The sequence below is a fragment of the Arvicola amphibius genome, chromosome 14 (genome assembly GCF_903992535.2).
Source record: "Arvicola amphibius chromosome 14, mArvAmp1.2, whole genome shotgun sequence".
NCBI lineage: Eukaryota > Metazoa > Chordata > Mammalia > Rodentia > Cricetidae > Arvicola > Arvicola amphibius.
This window is the reverse complement of record NC_052060.1, coordinates 12,398,463-12,414,395: the sequence shown is the minus strand read 5'-3', so window position 1 is coordinate 12,414,395 and position 15,933 is coordinate 12,398,463. Positions and strand designations below refer to the sequence as shown.

The following is a 15,933-nucleotide window of genomic DNA, read 5'->3' as shown; positions in this document are numbered from 1 at the left end:
GGGCTTTGTGACTGGAAGGGATTTGTTGGTGACGTTTCCTCCAGAGACTGAGAAGAATAAAGAGGCTAAACTGTGGGAAAGACTCCTTTATTATCCCTGCCATGCTAGCCCCATTGTGAAAGTCATCTGTGCACGTCTCCAGCGCAGGAGAACTCCAACAGAACCTCATACCTTCCCCGTGCTTCACACCAAAGAGGGGGAAAATGTCAGCCCCAACCCACAGATCATAGAAAAACCAGAATGGTATGCAGGCGTAGCCACGGCTGAGAATATTCAGAGACCCTTGCACACACGTGAATTCACCAAGAGTGTAAATACTGTGGAAAACAGCTGTGTTTGTCTCTTTCCTCCTCTGCAGTCTTCACCCCTGCCCCGCCTGTGACTCACGCTCTGCAGCTGCTTGGACACTTGTTGGGAGACGACCCAGGCCTGAGCACAGCCACGGGGCTTTAGTCACAGTCTGCAGACCGTACTCTCTGCCAGAAAGTGAGGCAGCCCGACCTTAACTGTTGTCTCTAGAAATGTTGTTTGTGCATTCCATCAAGTATGCTGGCTGGGAGCTTGTATAGGGTACTGAAGCTGTGACCCCCCCCCCAAAAAAAAAAATAAAACCCAGGAAAATAGATGACCTGCTAAGTGTGTAGATCATCCTGGGTTGTCGACATGGACTCTTGTCGTAGAGGCATTCTCTTTGGTTGTGGTGGTGGTTTGTTTTTCAAGACAGGTTTTCTCTGTGTAACCACCCTGCTGTCCTGGAACTCACTCATTCTGTAGACCAGGTTGTCCTCGAATTCACAGAGATCCACCTGCCTCTGCCCCACAAGTTCTAGGATTAAAGGTGTGTACCACCACCGCCCAGCTGATGGGGATTCTTAAGTTGGCTCCCTGTGCAGAAATGACAGACACAACACTCAGCTTTGCCCTTGACGCGTTCAGACTTAAAATAACCATTTTCTGAACACTCACCTTTTCCAGGCACTGATGGAGGACTTCATATGCACTAAGTGGACAGGTGGGAAGTGCTAGTGGCCGTCTTTGGAAGATGGACTCTCCCCCAGTGGTGAATTCTTGTTTCTTGTTTGGGAGTGGCTTAGAATTATGGCCTGAGTTGAGTCTGTCCTAAGCATTGTCATCATATGTGAGGATCATCTCTGGACATCAGCTTCACCCGCTGAGATGGCCAGTGTTCTGTTCTCATCTTCAGAGCTTTGTTCTGGTTGATGAGGGTGGCACGGAGTCCTCTCCGGTCCATCATGCTGCCCGAGCCTGATATTGATGGTCTGAAAAGTCAAGGGCGGGGGAATCTGGGTGAGGAAAAGGCCTTTTGCTAGGATTTGTGTTTCCCTTTGAAGCAGGAAAAGATACAGGTTGGTGTGCAAAGTGAAGAACAAAGCAGCAGCCATAAAAATATAATCAAGATCAAAAGGGGTGAAGAGAATCTAAGACTGGATACTACGAGGAGGTGTGGATGAATTGGTTGGTGCATTTGTGAGTTTTGAAATTGAGTCAAAAATATGCGATGATCCAGTTCTCTGAGGAAAAAAAAACATAAACTCTTTCAGAGAAGCAAACTTTTCCTTGGCACAGAACGTATCCCATGCTCTTTCATTTCGGGGGCAATGGATAATTTAATGATAGTGTTCTGGACTGTTCTTTTACCAGAGGCCCTCGGTGACTGTTGAAATGGGTGTTTCTTAGATCCACACTCTCTGAGAGCTGAGGGCGTGAGCTGTAAGTATGGAAAGGAGTTTCTCCCGAAAAGAACTTGAATTGCTTCAGGAAACAAATGTTGCTTTGTGTTGATCCAATTTAGTGTATGGCTAAAACGTAGAGAGCGGAGCGGAAGGGCCAGTTAATCTGCACATTAAGCCTTCTCTCTCTGCTATCAGATGTCTTAAACGAGCCTTTGGCAAAAGCTGGATACTAATCAGTTTATGGTTGAGCTCTCTGCCCAAAGTACCAGACTTGTGCGGTGTTAATTAGAGTATGTTCCTAGGGTTTGAGATGCGGGAGTCAGGGGCGGAGAGGGGGCAGAGCTGAGCTCTACTGTTCAGGCCTAAGAACCTGATTTGCATTCTCTCCCACTGGAGAACCGGCCCTCTTCAGCAGTGTGCCAGCAAGGAGGGTAATTATTTTTTTTCTTTAAAAGGACTGTTAATCTGCAAGTACTTAGTAGAAACTTGAATTCTGTGGTGTCTCTAGGACATCCTGTTTAGCATGGTTACTGCTCAGATCCATCCAGGATTATTCCAAAAGTGTGAGTGGGGAGCATTGGAGTCAGGGAAACTTGTGTGGGCTTCCGTTAGATCAGCTTTGGTTCTCTCAGTTTGATAGGAAAAAGCATAGTACCTGTCAGTGATATGCTTGGTGCATTACATGGTGGTAAGGGGGATGATATCATAGTTCTTGAGGGTCCTCTCCACCAAGTGTAGCCAGTTAGGATATAGGTGTATGCATTTGGGTACCAGGGAATCTAGTTTGGAGTAACCAGGAATGTGTGTCCTGAAAGTAGGTTTCCCAGGACATGCTGGGGCCAGGAGGTTGGGCTGGCCACACCCAGCACGGAGGATGATTAGTGTCCAGCATAGGTGTTCCATTTGAATGTTCATATTGCTCTGAAATGGCTAATGCTGACTCTGTCACGCTAACAGATCTACTTAGGCTCTGCAGAGCAATTCCCCCACCTCGGTTAAATATTAGAGAATCTTTAGTATACAAATGACTGTGCTAACTCTTTGGCAGTCAGCGGTACACTTCTCGGCTGCCTCCGAAGTACCTGTTCACTTCAAGATCCACAGACATAGACCGTTCCTCCTGTTTTCTCTAATTCTGCCTTCCATCCTTTCCTCTCATTAGCCACACCAAGATCACAGTTGGAGAAGGGGTGTTAGACCATGCCCCTGTGGAGTACAGTGGGTCAATCAGAGCTTCTAGGCTATCACCCTGGGCTCCTGGGAGGGAGCAGGCTGTGAGAAAGCCTTTGTATCCCAGGGGTGGAATGAGCTTGTCCAGGTAGGTTGGGTAGGGATCCAGGCCATGTAGATAAAGTCTCCTCTGGAATTCTGCTCAAACTCTATGCAAAAATCCTCTAGTTTAGCTCCCATGGGCTTCAGTTTTGCTTGTTGTTTAAAACACAGAAATAATACTAATCCTAGAACATTGTTGTAAAGATTAAGCAAAATAAAATATTGTGGTCTGCTGCCTGGGATCTAAGAAGGCCTTCAATAGATGCTAGTTGTCATTATTATTGTAGAATAGGGATAAGGTTATATACCCTCTTTATAGACTTGTCAGAGTAAACAGAAGGCATCTGTATGCCTTGCTGACACACTGTAGGGAAAGCGCGTGGTTCCTGAAGACAATAGGCACAAAGTACTTGAATTAATAACTTAGCCAGTGATTCGTGAGGCTTTTCATGGTTTTGACAGTTATGACAAAGAAATTTAATGATCCATGTTTCCAGTAGAATCTTCTGAGGAGGGTCACATGGGAGTCTACAGCTTTAGAGACTCTGTGTGTGTGTGGTGTTGTGTGTGTGTGTGTGTGTGTGTGTGTGTGTGTGTGTATGTGTGTGTGTGAGAAAGAGAGAGCTCATGTGTGCACGCAGGTGTGGCCCTGGTACCCATGCTAGAAACCAGGTCCCTATTTTCACATGCTATTGGCATTCGGCTTATAACGGCTCCGTGTTCTGTGAAAGAGCTGATAGCGTGGGTTGTTGTTTGTTTTCAGCCTTTCAAAACAAATTTACAAACATTCACAGCAGAAGAAATAATCACCAGCTTTAACTGTGAGTATCTTACTCATTGATTTCAGCTCTTTTTCCTTCCTTGGAGACACACACACTCACTCTTTCCCCCTCCCTCCTTACACTTTGTTTTTTATCTGCAGGAGCATAACCATACCCAATATGCCATGTCTTTTCTTTTTTAAGACAGACTGGCCTTGAACTCGGCACCCTCCTGCCTCTGCCGCTCACATGGTGGAACTACAGGCGTGTATTACCACACACAGCCTCCGGATACCACTTCACCACTAGATACTTCAGGATGTATCCCAACTGCTGAGCGTTCTTCAAACATAACTCTCCTTGCGTTCTTAGCTGATTTCTTGATGAGATCAGGCAGAATGTAGCAGTAATCAGTAGTGAAATACCATGCCAAAAATGAGCATTTTTATGCAAAATATTGAATTTAGTCCAATTCAGCCAGTATGCTAATATCTCTGTACAAGGCGCTTTCTGCGTAGCATGTGCGGATGGAGGCTCAGGGTAGTCCTTAGCTGTGGAAGGAGTCCGCTAAGGTTCCATGAGATGTCCATACAAATCGCAGAAGTTCAAGGCAGTGTTCTAGTAAAATCTCCAGGAAGTGGGGAGCCTGGCAGGTGGTAGGATCTCTGTCGAACACCTTCTGAATGAGAAGTGGGGTATGGGATGGTGCTGCCTGCCGAGTGCGATCAGAGGAGTCTTGCTGTATTGCCAAGGTGTGGCCATAAAGAAGGGCGTGGTACTGGGGGCCTGCAGAAAGACACCAGCTCCACAAACCATGTTTGGAATTGTGAGACAGCATAAAAGGGCACCTTCTGCACATGCACAAGACAGAAACGACACAGGAACCTGCGTCCCGACTCCTGCCACTCTGATGTCATAGGCAGCATCCAGTCTTCTCTGAGAGCCTTTATCTGAAACTGACGCACAAAGCTGGTAGGCAGCTTAAACAAACCTGCACTCTGTCTACAAGCCAAGAGGCCAGTAGTCCACGCATTCCATCTGAGGCTGGTGGTGGTGGAGGTGGGGCTCAGGCTAACTTCACCAGGAGTAGGAGAGCAGCCGCCAAAGCCCATGGAGACATTTTCCTGTCCTTGCCAGTGAGATTCTTATAACCGGATGTGAGTGTTCTGAGGTCCTACTGTGTTGTGCCCCTCCCCATCTCCTGGGTCACTGGAGGCGAGGCAGGTCCCTCCCTCTGAGGGTGAAGAGGGGAGTAGAGCAGGAGAATCTGTTGAGCTGTTTCCTCAACCGCATGCTGAGCAGGTGCCCTAGGGGATGAGGAAGAAGGTGTGACAGGGAGGATGGCAGAAACTAGGAGCAGCAGAGTGCCTGGAGCATGGAGGAGAGGCGGGACTGGGGTCAGGTTGGGTTCAAATGGTGAAGGTCTTGAGTGCAGGCCAGGGCACAAGCTCTGAACCAAGCAGGGGTAAGGAGGCCCGGGAGGTTTATGACTGCGACTTGCCCAGTGTATCAGTGTAGAGGGGCAATGGGAATCCATGCTGGAGGCAGCGAGGGCCACGGTGAGGGTGATGTTCCCTATGATTTTGCTCTTAACTGTCATGCATCAGGCTTGGAGTGGGAAGAGTGGGAGGGACACCAAGGAGGGAGAACACGTGGGGCTTGCTCTCTCATGGTGTGTAGGCTAGAAGAGGCAAAGTGGAAGATGGGGCACGTCACCCCAACCCGGGGTGGCCGGGAGAAAGAACGGTGGGAATGTGGTTCTAAGAACAGTCAGTGGGAAGAGGGGAGCTGGCTGTGCCTCTTAGGAGTGGGTTCCAGCTGGGTTTCTTCCATGTGCACACTGGTGAGGGATGATGAGAACTGATGGGGTGAACTGGTGACCTGGTAACCTGGTGACCTGGCTTCACTTAGGATGCTGCAGAGCCCCAGCCAATGTGCCTGACACAGCTTCGCACCTGTGTTGGGTCTATAAAATACTGAGTGGGTGAGTTTTGGGGAGTAGCCAAGGAGAAAAAAAGGGGGTAGCGGGAGTACCCTGGTGGAGCTTTCTCCCCCTGACCACTAAAAGGCCAGTTAATCATTTCCACTCCTTAATCATCTTTTTCGTTTAACTAGCTGACCAACTAAAATTGTATACCTATATTATACATATGCGCGTATGCCTACATTGTGTGTGTATCTGTGTCTCTGTGGGTATGTGGTTTTGCCTTTGTTTTTGAAGCAAGGATCCCCATTTGACTTTGAATGACCTGGTACTCACAGTGGTTCTCCTTTGCCTCTGGAGTGCTGAGATTAAAGCTATACGCTACCTCATCTGGATTAACATTGTATATAATTATGGTGTACACGATGATACTTGATATATGTCTGCAGGGCAGACTGACTAAATTAACCTAATGAATGTATCTGTTTCCAGTGATTACTCTGACTTTGCATGGTAAGAACATTTCAGATCTGCTCTCTCAGCAGTTCTCAAGCACCTATAAACACCTATAGACAATCTCCTAAGAGCAGCTGCCGTGTTGTTAGTGGACTTTCTGGACTTATCTACTGTCCATCAGAAGTTTGACATCCTTTGACAAACGCCTGCCCCTCCCTTCCCCAGCCTCTGAGAACTACTGTTTTATTCTTTGCTGCTATGAGTTTGACTTCTTTAGATCCTCTGAGGCATTTGTCTTTCTGTGTCTTTCTTATTTTGATGAACACAATCTCTATCAGGTTCATCCATGCCATTGTGGATGACAGAATTTCCTCCTTTTTAAAAGCCTAAAAGTACTGTAGTATGTGTGCGCGCGCACGTGTGTGTATGTGTGTGTGCGCGCACGCACGTGTGTGTGTTCTGCACACGTGCATGTCTCCTATGCTGTCTTTCTCCATCCATCTGTTGACACTTACAGGTGGACTCCCTCTCCTGAACTGTGAACAGTGCCGTGATTAGCGTTCCCTGTTGTTCATCATTATTTTAACAGCCGTTAGAAAGGGGTCACTTTGGAAGGGAGTGCCTGTGGGTGGAAGTCAACCATGAAAGACAGAGAGGTTTATTACTAAAAGGTACGTGATCTGATAGAGGACAGAAGTCCCGAGGGGAGCAGCAGGGCACCTCAGTCGGCCTGGGGTTCAGGCCCGTGGGAAGCCATCCTCTGGTCACATTCCCTGTGGCCGTAATTGGCAGTGTCATGGCCAGCAAAGCCTTCAGTGTACTGAAAATCGTCCTGTCGAGCAGTGGAACTTAGAAACTATAAGCCTGGCACCAGAGATGCTGGTCTTGAGAGGTAGGAAGCCCTGGGACAGGATCCTTGACCCCGTGAGCCATGTGAGACAGTTACACGGCTTTTAAAGGTCCTTCTGGGTGTGTATTGTGGGAATTGTTAATAGTGAAATGTGTGTGTGTGTGTGCTCATATATGTTGGTGTGGACGCCAGGAGCCAGGCTAAGCAACTTTTTGTTGTTTTAGTATTTGTGTTGCGGGGAGAGGGGGTGCAAGCACAGTCATGCCACAGGGTATGTGTGGAGGTCGGGATGCAGCTGTCTAGAGTTCTGTCTTGCACCCAGTTGAGGCAGGCTCTCCTGTTGTGTATCCAGGCTAGCAAGCCTGTGAGCTTCCGGGTAATCCTCCTGTCTGTACCTTCCATCTCACCATAGAAGTGCTGGGGTTATGAGTACCACCAGGCTCCTTACATTGGTTTAGAGACTGACCTCAGGTCATCCAGTCCTGCACAACGAGTGTTTTGACTTACCAAGCCGTCTCTCAGCCCCGTCTGTGAGCGTTTCTAGTTCCCAAGCCTTTGCAGTGGTGTTGGGAGGTGTATTATAGTCGTTGTCTGCATTGTTACAGATGAGACACCAGAGAACTTGAGAAATCGGTTGAGATTGTCTGCAGGTCAGTGGGAGAAGCAGGGTGAGCACGCGAGGTCTGCTTGCTGCCCCCTGGTGCTTCACCGCCGCAGACCGTCTTCATGGCTCTCCCCGGCCTCATGAAGCAGCGTCCAGCCTGACGCTGTTGCATCAGGAAGTGTTACCCATACTGTACTCCAAGTAGACAGAGCTCTGTAAATGGCAGCCAGAGTGGCCACTGCCACGAAAAGTGGAGTACAGTGTCCAGGGTCACTGTGTTTCATGTTTCTATTTCACTGGCTCTAAGCTTCCAAGAAACCTGTGTTAAAACCTCTTGCTAGCCTTCCTTCCTCTGCCTGCCTCCTCCACGTTACCTGAGTTTCTCCGGTTGCCACACACTCCTGCCACTGTGGTGTCCCGGGTGTCCCCAGAAATGACACTTTTCCTCCAAGCTCCTGTGTTCTCTCGTATTCTCTCGTTGCCCACTCCACAGTGACTGTCTGAGGGTCTCACCCCCGAGCTTCAATGTATTGCCTCGTACACAGCAGGCACCCAATATATTTGTGTCACCTTGCTGTGTGCACAGCCAGTTCAAATCTGTCATTTCCAGGTGAGATGAACTTGGTTATTCTGTTCTGCTTTTCAGTCTGAACCGAATTTTGAGATAACAGAAGGGGCTGAAGCATCGGATGTGGGATGCTGAGGGCATCGCATGTCCTCCACATACAGCATCTTTCACAAGTTCCTGGGAGGTCACCCTGCAATCACCTGCTGCTGGGAAAGCTTGTGTATGTCCTCCCAGAGGTGGGAAGACAACCTGATAGCCCACCCATCCACCCCCTGCACTGCTGCTCCACTCAGAGTGAAGTGAGGCAGCCCCAGTCCTCTCTACCACTGATGTTCCAGCATCCTCTGGTACCTACTTACACAGCATCCCCAGCACAGCGGGGCTGCTCCCACAGCCAGGCAGGGGCCCTGTGGGTTTACCTCTGTGGTGGAGCCCAGTCTTACTCACAATTAAATGCTTGTGAAGATGACATTTGAGAGAATCAAGATTTTGAGTTCTTTCCATTTCCTAGCCCTGTTAATCATTCTTGGAGAAGTCATGATGTCATAAATTTCATTAGACGTGTAAATCACAAAAGAACAGTCCCTTGACCTCAGCAGTTTATAATCCATATGAGTCATAAATAAAAGCAGCAAGAAATAAAACAAAGTTGCTGAAGGCGGTGGAGATAAAGAGAGCACTGGAAAGTGGAGGCTCCGTTTAAGTCGAATGATTTTTCTCATAGAAGGCAAAGCGCTTGGAGCAAAAAAAAAAAAAAAAAAGACTTTTCTAATAACCTTACCATCAATCCAGGGGATAGATATTGCGTCCCTACTATGTTCCAGGATCTTGCGGATGAGACTCCCAAGCAAAGAGTGGAAAAGACGTATGGGAGCTCAGAGAAAGAGCGCCATCCCCAGGGACACTGAGGCTTGCAGAATATCCCAAACACTGCTGTACCACAAGGGTGTCAGCCTGTATGGTGGTTGAGAAGCCTGTGGACGGGGACTGGAGAGGAAGGAAGGCTGCCAAGGGGTTCTAATACAGGTTCCTTAAGGAGGCAAGTGTGGAGGAGGCCTGCAGCCAGTGATGGCACAAACATGGAAACACGGTAGGGAAGTGGGGGCTGATACTGAGCAGACTCACCAGGGCCAGGTTCACTAGGTGATGGTTTCATGGCTGGCAGAGTTACAGGGCGAGTTATTTGTGGCAGTGGAAAGAATGTCCTTTTGGGGAGTTTCAGCCAGGGGGTGTTGGCTGACTGAATACAGATTCAGTGGAAAATAGCAAATGAGGATGAGAATATGTATGAGTGTGGGGACCTGGGGGCCTTGTATTTGGGGCACAGCCAGGAGTGGCAGGAACCTGAGCCCTAATGGGCCTCAGATTGTAGATTGTTCCCTGGGTTAACTTTGCATTGCTGTTCCAGTGGGAGCTTCAAGTGGGGCTTGCTTGGCATCCCAGAGGCAATCTTGAGAGAATGTGGACACTAAGTTTCTGAGATCCATCTCAAAGACTCCAGCTTCCTGGAGCACCTGTTAGCTTCCCTTATCCTACGCAAAAGTGGGGGTTCTGACCCAGGACATTTGGCTGCTGGCCTTGGGCATTTTCTTTCTATTTTTAAATTTAATCTTATTTTTTAATGTGTATGGGTGTTTATCTGTGTGTCTGTCTGTGTACCACTTGTGTATCGTGTCCTCAAAGCCTGTAAGAGGGGATTGGATCCCCTGGAACTGGAGTTACAGATGGTTGTGATTGCAGTGTGGGTTTTGGGAATTGAACCCAGGTCCTCTGCAAGAGCCGCCAATGTTAACCCCTGAACCATCTCTCCAACCACCTTGGCCATTTTCTTAAAGCAGATACAGGAAGAAGTGATTTACAAGCTTCGAGAAATGCTCTTATAGGGTCTTTGCTGCCCAACACAAAGATTTGATCTCTATCTCAGAAGTTGGCAGGATGGACAGTTTCCTACAAATCTGAGTGGTCCTTGCCTTGTTCCTTTTGCCAGTTCTTATGTTGCTGTGTTTTCTCTCTCTCCCTCCTCAGAACCAGAATACCAAGTCTACCTGAATGCTTCGAAGGCCCCTGGGTTTTCAGACGACCCCACAGAACTGCAATGCCGGGTGGTGGACCAGAAGCGTGTGGAGGCCGGTGTCCGACTTACCGTGTCATGGTACTATAAAGTGAACCGTCGCAGTGACGACGTGGTGGCCAGTGAGCTTCTTGCAGTCATGGACGGGGACTGGACTCTAAGATACGGAGAGAGGAGCAAGCAGCGGGCCCAGAGTGGAGAGTTTATTTTTTCTAAGGAGCACACAGACACATTCAGTTTCCGGATCCAAAGGACTACAGAGGAAGACAGGGGCAGTTATTACTGTGTTGTGTCTGCCTGGACCAGACAGAGGAACAACAGCTGGGTAAAGAGCAAAGATGTCTTCTCCAAGCCCGTCAACATATTCTGGGCCTCAGAAGGTAGGAACTTCGTGCTGGTCATTGTTCAGTTTTGTTTCAGTTTCTTAAGTCTTCTGCCTGTGTCTGTTTCAGTTACCGTCAACCCCCACTCATACTAGAATTCCATGCTCTAGGAAGCTGTAATATCTAGGGAGCTATTATCACCCCATGACCCTCTTTGCCTTCCTTTAGACTCACTGCCACTTCTCCTATGTCCCCAAGCTGAGAGGGAAGGGGTGAAGGGTTTCCCCACTCGCTGTCATTAGCAAAACCTTGCATTTCCCGCTTTTCAGCTCCTAAGCCCCTGACTGAGAACAGTTGTCCCAGAAACCCTCCTAAGTGGTAGTGTTTGCTTCCCACATTCCTTCAAAGGAGTCAGGTACCCTCCTTGTTCCCTAGTGCTCTTTCTACCGTTTCCTTTGAGCCCCAGAAGTCCCCTCTGCTTCTCCTTGCCCAGGGCCATACCGCTTCCTCTTCCGTCTTCCTCATATCTCCTCCAGTCACTAACTTGATTGACTACTGGGTCTTCTGCTCATTTGTTGGAGATGCCAGCCTTGCTTTCATGGCCACTCTGTTACTACTCCTGTCTGGCTTGCTTTGTTGATGTCATCCTGGGAGCTTTCAGAAGAAAAGATGCCAGTAGAAATTATATTCGGATTGGTCTGCGGTGTGTGCTATCTGGATGCTGATGTTGAATCCTCTAGAGTAGCCACCGTGGAGAACCCTGGTGCAGGCAAGGCTTTCATTCTCAGTCCCCTGTCTTCCTCTAAGTGTTGCATCCCCTGTGCTTTTTGGTCCTTCATTCCCGATTCTGTACATCAGAGTAGCCTACTTCTGATAGCTGAAACCCAACCCCTCCATTGCTGAGTTTCACATGCCGATTCTGTATGCACACTGTCTTTCTAGATCATTCTTTGAGTGCTTCAGTCTGTTAATCCTGCCATCTGCCATTGTCTTTCCTCCTTACTGGGTCTTCACTTCTCTCTTACCAGGAAGTCCAACATAGCCCACTCTGTATGTGTCCAGGGCCAAGGGGGTAAGGAGAATTATATGATCACTTGGTGATACCTAGCCTAAGTTCCCATTCACGTCCCTCCTTTGCATCTCCTGCCACTGGCTTGGTCTACCCTATATTCTGCTTAAAACACAACCCGATTCAAAGCCAACTTTGCTGTCTCCTTGGCTGCATATGCAGAACTAGATGCAATTGAAGGAAAAAAAAAACATTCCAACAGTGGTCTGGCCTCACTTTAAATCTCCAATCCCTTCTGTCACGTGGGCTCTCAACATTGAGAGCCATCCTGGTTTCCTTCATGTGTTTACTTCCCCACTCTCCTAAGTGATAATTGCACGCCACCTGCTCTCTCTGCAAACATCCTCCCCCAGCCTCCATCAGCTTCTGGCCTTGCTTCTCCATCCCCTATAAAAAGACAGTCAAAGGAGAACTTCCGTTTGCCGGGCTCAGCATTGAACCTGTTACTCACCCTTATGTCTTAGCAAAGGTCAGCCCCTCTCAGAGCTCAGGCACATGGCCCTCTCTCTTGTGCCTTTGATATTCTCTCTTCTCTGGTCCTTTCCCACCAGCCTGTTAAGAATGCTGTTAGGGAAACTAATTTTGGTCTATCTTCTTTTTTCTGTTTCTTACAACCCTTGCCCACCACTCTGTCCTTTGGTAGCGGAGGATTTGATTGAACTATATTTAATATCCCTAGTTTCTCCTCCATCTCTCTTTGGAACCTACTTTCCCCCTCACTGCACGTATTAAGACCGCCAGACATCAACGCACTGCAGAAGGCTGTTGTCAGTTTCCTCCTATGCTGCTTCCTGTCCATTCTCTCGGTTCCCATACAGGACAGAGTCCCTGAGTTCCTGTTTACCTTCCTTAGCGATGTCTTCTCACTCCACCTGCCAACGACTGACTCCCTGTTCTGCGTGTTTTTCCCAGCATGTTCTGGAACTCCAGACTCCATGTTCTGTTGCCTCCCAGACTTGTGTCCAAAACGGAACCTCTGGCCTCTGCAACCTGTCTTCCTCCATCTTTAGTTGCCGACCTGAGCCTTCCCTTCTGATTCCTCATTCGCTTTACTTTGTTTTGCTTTGTTCTGTTTAATGTGCTAGGGGTTAAACCCAGGACCCTACAAGCCTTATGCAAGCTAGCCACACCCGCCCATAACATTTCCTTTTTGGTTGTTGTTTGATTGACTTGTGGCCTTTTTGTTTTTAGAGGCAAGGTCTCATGTAGCCCAGTCCTCCTCAAACTCACTAGGTAGTCAAAGAAAACTTTGAACTCCTGATACTCCTGTCTCTACCTCCTACGTGCCGGGAATTACAGACACCGCCGTGCCCGGTTCTGACTCCTCATTCTGGACACTGACTTAGTCTAATGGCCCCTCACGTTCCACTCTTCATGAGCCACTGCTATCTCTCACTGTATTTACATCACTGCCTCCTCTCTGGTCTCAGTGCATCCACCCTTAATAACACTCTGAACTCTGTGGTGGTAGCACACGCCTTTAATCCAGCACTCGGGAGGCAGTGGCAGGCAGATCTCTTGAGTTCAAGGCCAGTTCCAGACAGCCAGAGCTACAGAGAGAAACCTGTCTCAAGACTACTACTACTACTAATAATAATAATAATAACAATAACAACAATAATAATAATCACACCCTTAGCATCATCCAATCAGATCATGAAATTCTTCCCCCCTCAACCCTCACAGGTTCCCTATCTCAGAGACCCCTCAATGGCCTCGAGTGTTCTTTATAGACTGATCAGCTTCCCCCACAGTTCTCCCCACTGCCCACTCTACTTCTGCCCTTCCCATGGTTCCCCTCACCAACTGGCAAGCTTTCCCACCTCTCTCAGGTGCTTAGTCAAATGTCGCCTTCTTAATGGGAGCTTCCTGGGCTACTCTGTCTGTAACTCTACTCCCTTTCCCCATATTCAGCCCTATGCTTTCTCTATTTTTTTTGGTCTGTTTTTTTCTCTGTAGTTGTTCTTACATTTTTACCACCTAGTCACACTGTCTGTTTTATCTGCTTGTCTTCCTCTACTAATCTTAAAGCGAAGGGTTACTGTTTCATCACCAGAGCCTATGATATGATATGATATGATATGATATGATATGATATGATATGAATTATGTCAGATTCATGAGTGGATAAGCAAACTCACAGGAGAAGCAAGATTGAATGTGCCTGGTCAGTGGTACCTCTGAAATCATCTCTCTGAAGACAATATAGCATATATGTTGTGCTCATAGGTTTGGCAGTTCAAATTGCTTCCTACCAAATTCTTAACTTGATAGATTTTTGGATTAATTATTGTATTAAAAGACTTTCCCAGCCCCTTCTCCCCAGGGGAATGGGAAAAAATATATAGCTCAATAAAAACAATAATAATTTTTTAAAAAGACTTTTTTTTAGAGCCAGATGGTGGTGGTGCATGCCATGAATTCCAGCACTCAGGGGGCAGAGGCAGGTAAATCTCTGAGTTTGAGACCAGCCTTGTCTACAGAGTGAGTTCTAGGACAGCCAACGTTACACAGAGAAACCCTGCCTCAAAAAACAAACAAACAAACAACAACAAAAAAATCAAAATCAAGTTGTTTGTTTTTATAAAGGAATGGGCATGATTCGTTTCATCTTTTAGTAGCTATTTGAGTAACTTCCTCATGCCTGGCTTTGTGCCATTATGACTGAGGAAACCTAATGTGTACATGCTTGGGGATTAATGTTTGACAGAGAAGCCGTAAGAACATGCAGACCCATTGGTACTGTCGCCATAGACATGGACTGCAGTCTTAAAACCACATCTCTGGAGTTAAAGTGTAAATCAGGTGGAGTCGGTCATATCTGCAGATGCAGTTGCATTTAGTGCATTTAGGGTCAGGCAGAGAAAAGCCATGCTGGCACATGCTGGCATACAGGCTAACACTCAGCAGAGAGGCTGTGGTGTGGCTAGCTTAACCTATCTTCCCTTAGCTCGGCCAATCTTGAGAGCCTGTTAACCTTGAGTTCTCTCGATGAAACATCTCAAGGATCTGAAATTCTCCAGTACACACATTCCCTGTCCATTGCACCTCAGATAGCTTGCGGCTTCCCCTGTGGCGGTTTCCAGCCTGTTCACAGACAGACACTTTATTTTCTTTTGGAGTTTCCGCATTTTCCTTAGTGCTATTGTGTGGCAAATAAAAAAAAAGTCCCTCTTTCCTGGATGCTTTGATTCTCTCTTTTTTTTCCCCCTTTTTTAGATGTATATCCATTTTAACCAAATCTCTTGGAAATGACCTCCCTCTGATTCTTCACTCCAGATTCTGTGCTCGTGGTGAAGGCACGGCAGCCAAAGCCCTTCTTCGCCGCGGGGAATACGTTTGAGATGACTTGCAAAGTGTCTTCCAAGAATATTAAGTCGCCACGTTACTCTGTGCTCATCACGGCGGAGAAGCCGGTCGGGGACCTCTCCAGCCCCAATGAAACCAAGTACATCATCTCCTTGGACCAGGACTCGGTGGTGAAGCTGGAGAACTGGACTGACGCATCGCGGGTGGACGGCGTTGTGTTAGAGAAGGTTCAAGAGGATGAGTTTCGATACCGAATGTACCAAACTCAGGTCTCTGACGCAGGGCTGTACCGCTGCATGGTGACAGCCTGGTCTCCTATTGGGGGTAGCTTGTGGCGAGAAGCAGCGACTAGTCTCTCCAATCCCATTGAGATTGACTTCCAAACCTCAGGTGAGCAAAGAACTGAACTCCATGACGCCACAGATTGAGCTGGGAGACAAGCCTAATATTTTAATCGAGGGCCCTTTTATTTGTTTGTTTGTCTGTGGGTATGTGTGAGTGGTATGTGTATGTGATATATGTGTATGGTTTATGTGCACATGTGTGCTTTGAAGGCAGAGAAGGGTGTCAGGTGTCTGGCTCTGTCACTCTGTGTTCCTCCCCTGAAACACTTCCCCACTGAGCCCAGAGCTGGCCTGATGGCGAGAAAGCCAGGGATCCTTGTCTCCCCACCACCCAAAACTTACACACAGTGCTGGGGTCACAGGCATATGTGGCCTCCCCTGGCTTTTTATATGGGTGCTGAGTTTGAACTCGGGTCCTCATTTATAGGCAGCGATCACTCTTACATATTGTGCAGTCTCCCAAGCCCTTGTCCTTGGCTTTTCAAATAGCTTGTGAAGCAGAAGTCGTATGTTCTTTAGTTTATCCCTACCAGGTCCATAACTCTGAGGCTGTCCATGCATTCACAGGGTTGTGTGACCAGCAGTCACCAGAGACAATTATAGAACATTCCTGTGGCAACCAGATGAAACTCAGACCCTTAACCAACAGTAGCCAGCCGGCTACCACCCCCCCCCACCCCGTGACCAC

At 47.8% G+C, this 15,933-nt stretch overlaps 1 protein-coding gene across 1 annotated transcript in view; it reads left to right on the top strand.

Moving 5' to 3' along the window:
• The window catches only part of Ptgfrn (prostaglandin F2 receptor inhibitor), a 69,578-nt gene that overhangs the window by 39,450 nt on the left and 14,195 nt on the right, over nucleotides 1–15,933 (top strand). The window contains exons 5-6 of the mRNA XM_038311267.1: nucleotides 10,155–10,580; nucleotides 14,872–15,291. Coding sequence (XP_038167195.1) covers nucleotides 10,155–10,580; nucleotides 14,872–15,291 — 846 coding nt within the window. The remainder of the gene's footprint in view (nucleotides 1–10,154; nucleotides 10,581–14,871; nucleotides 15,292–15,933) is intronic.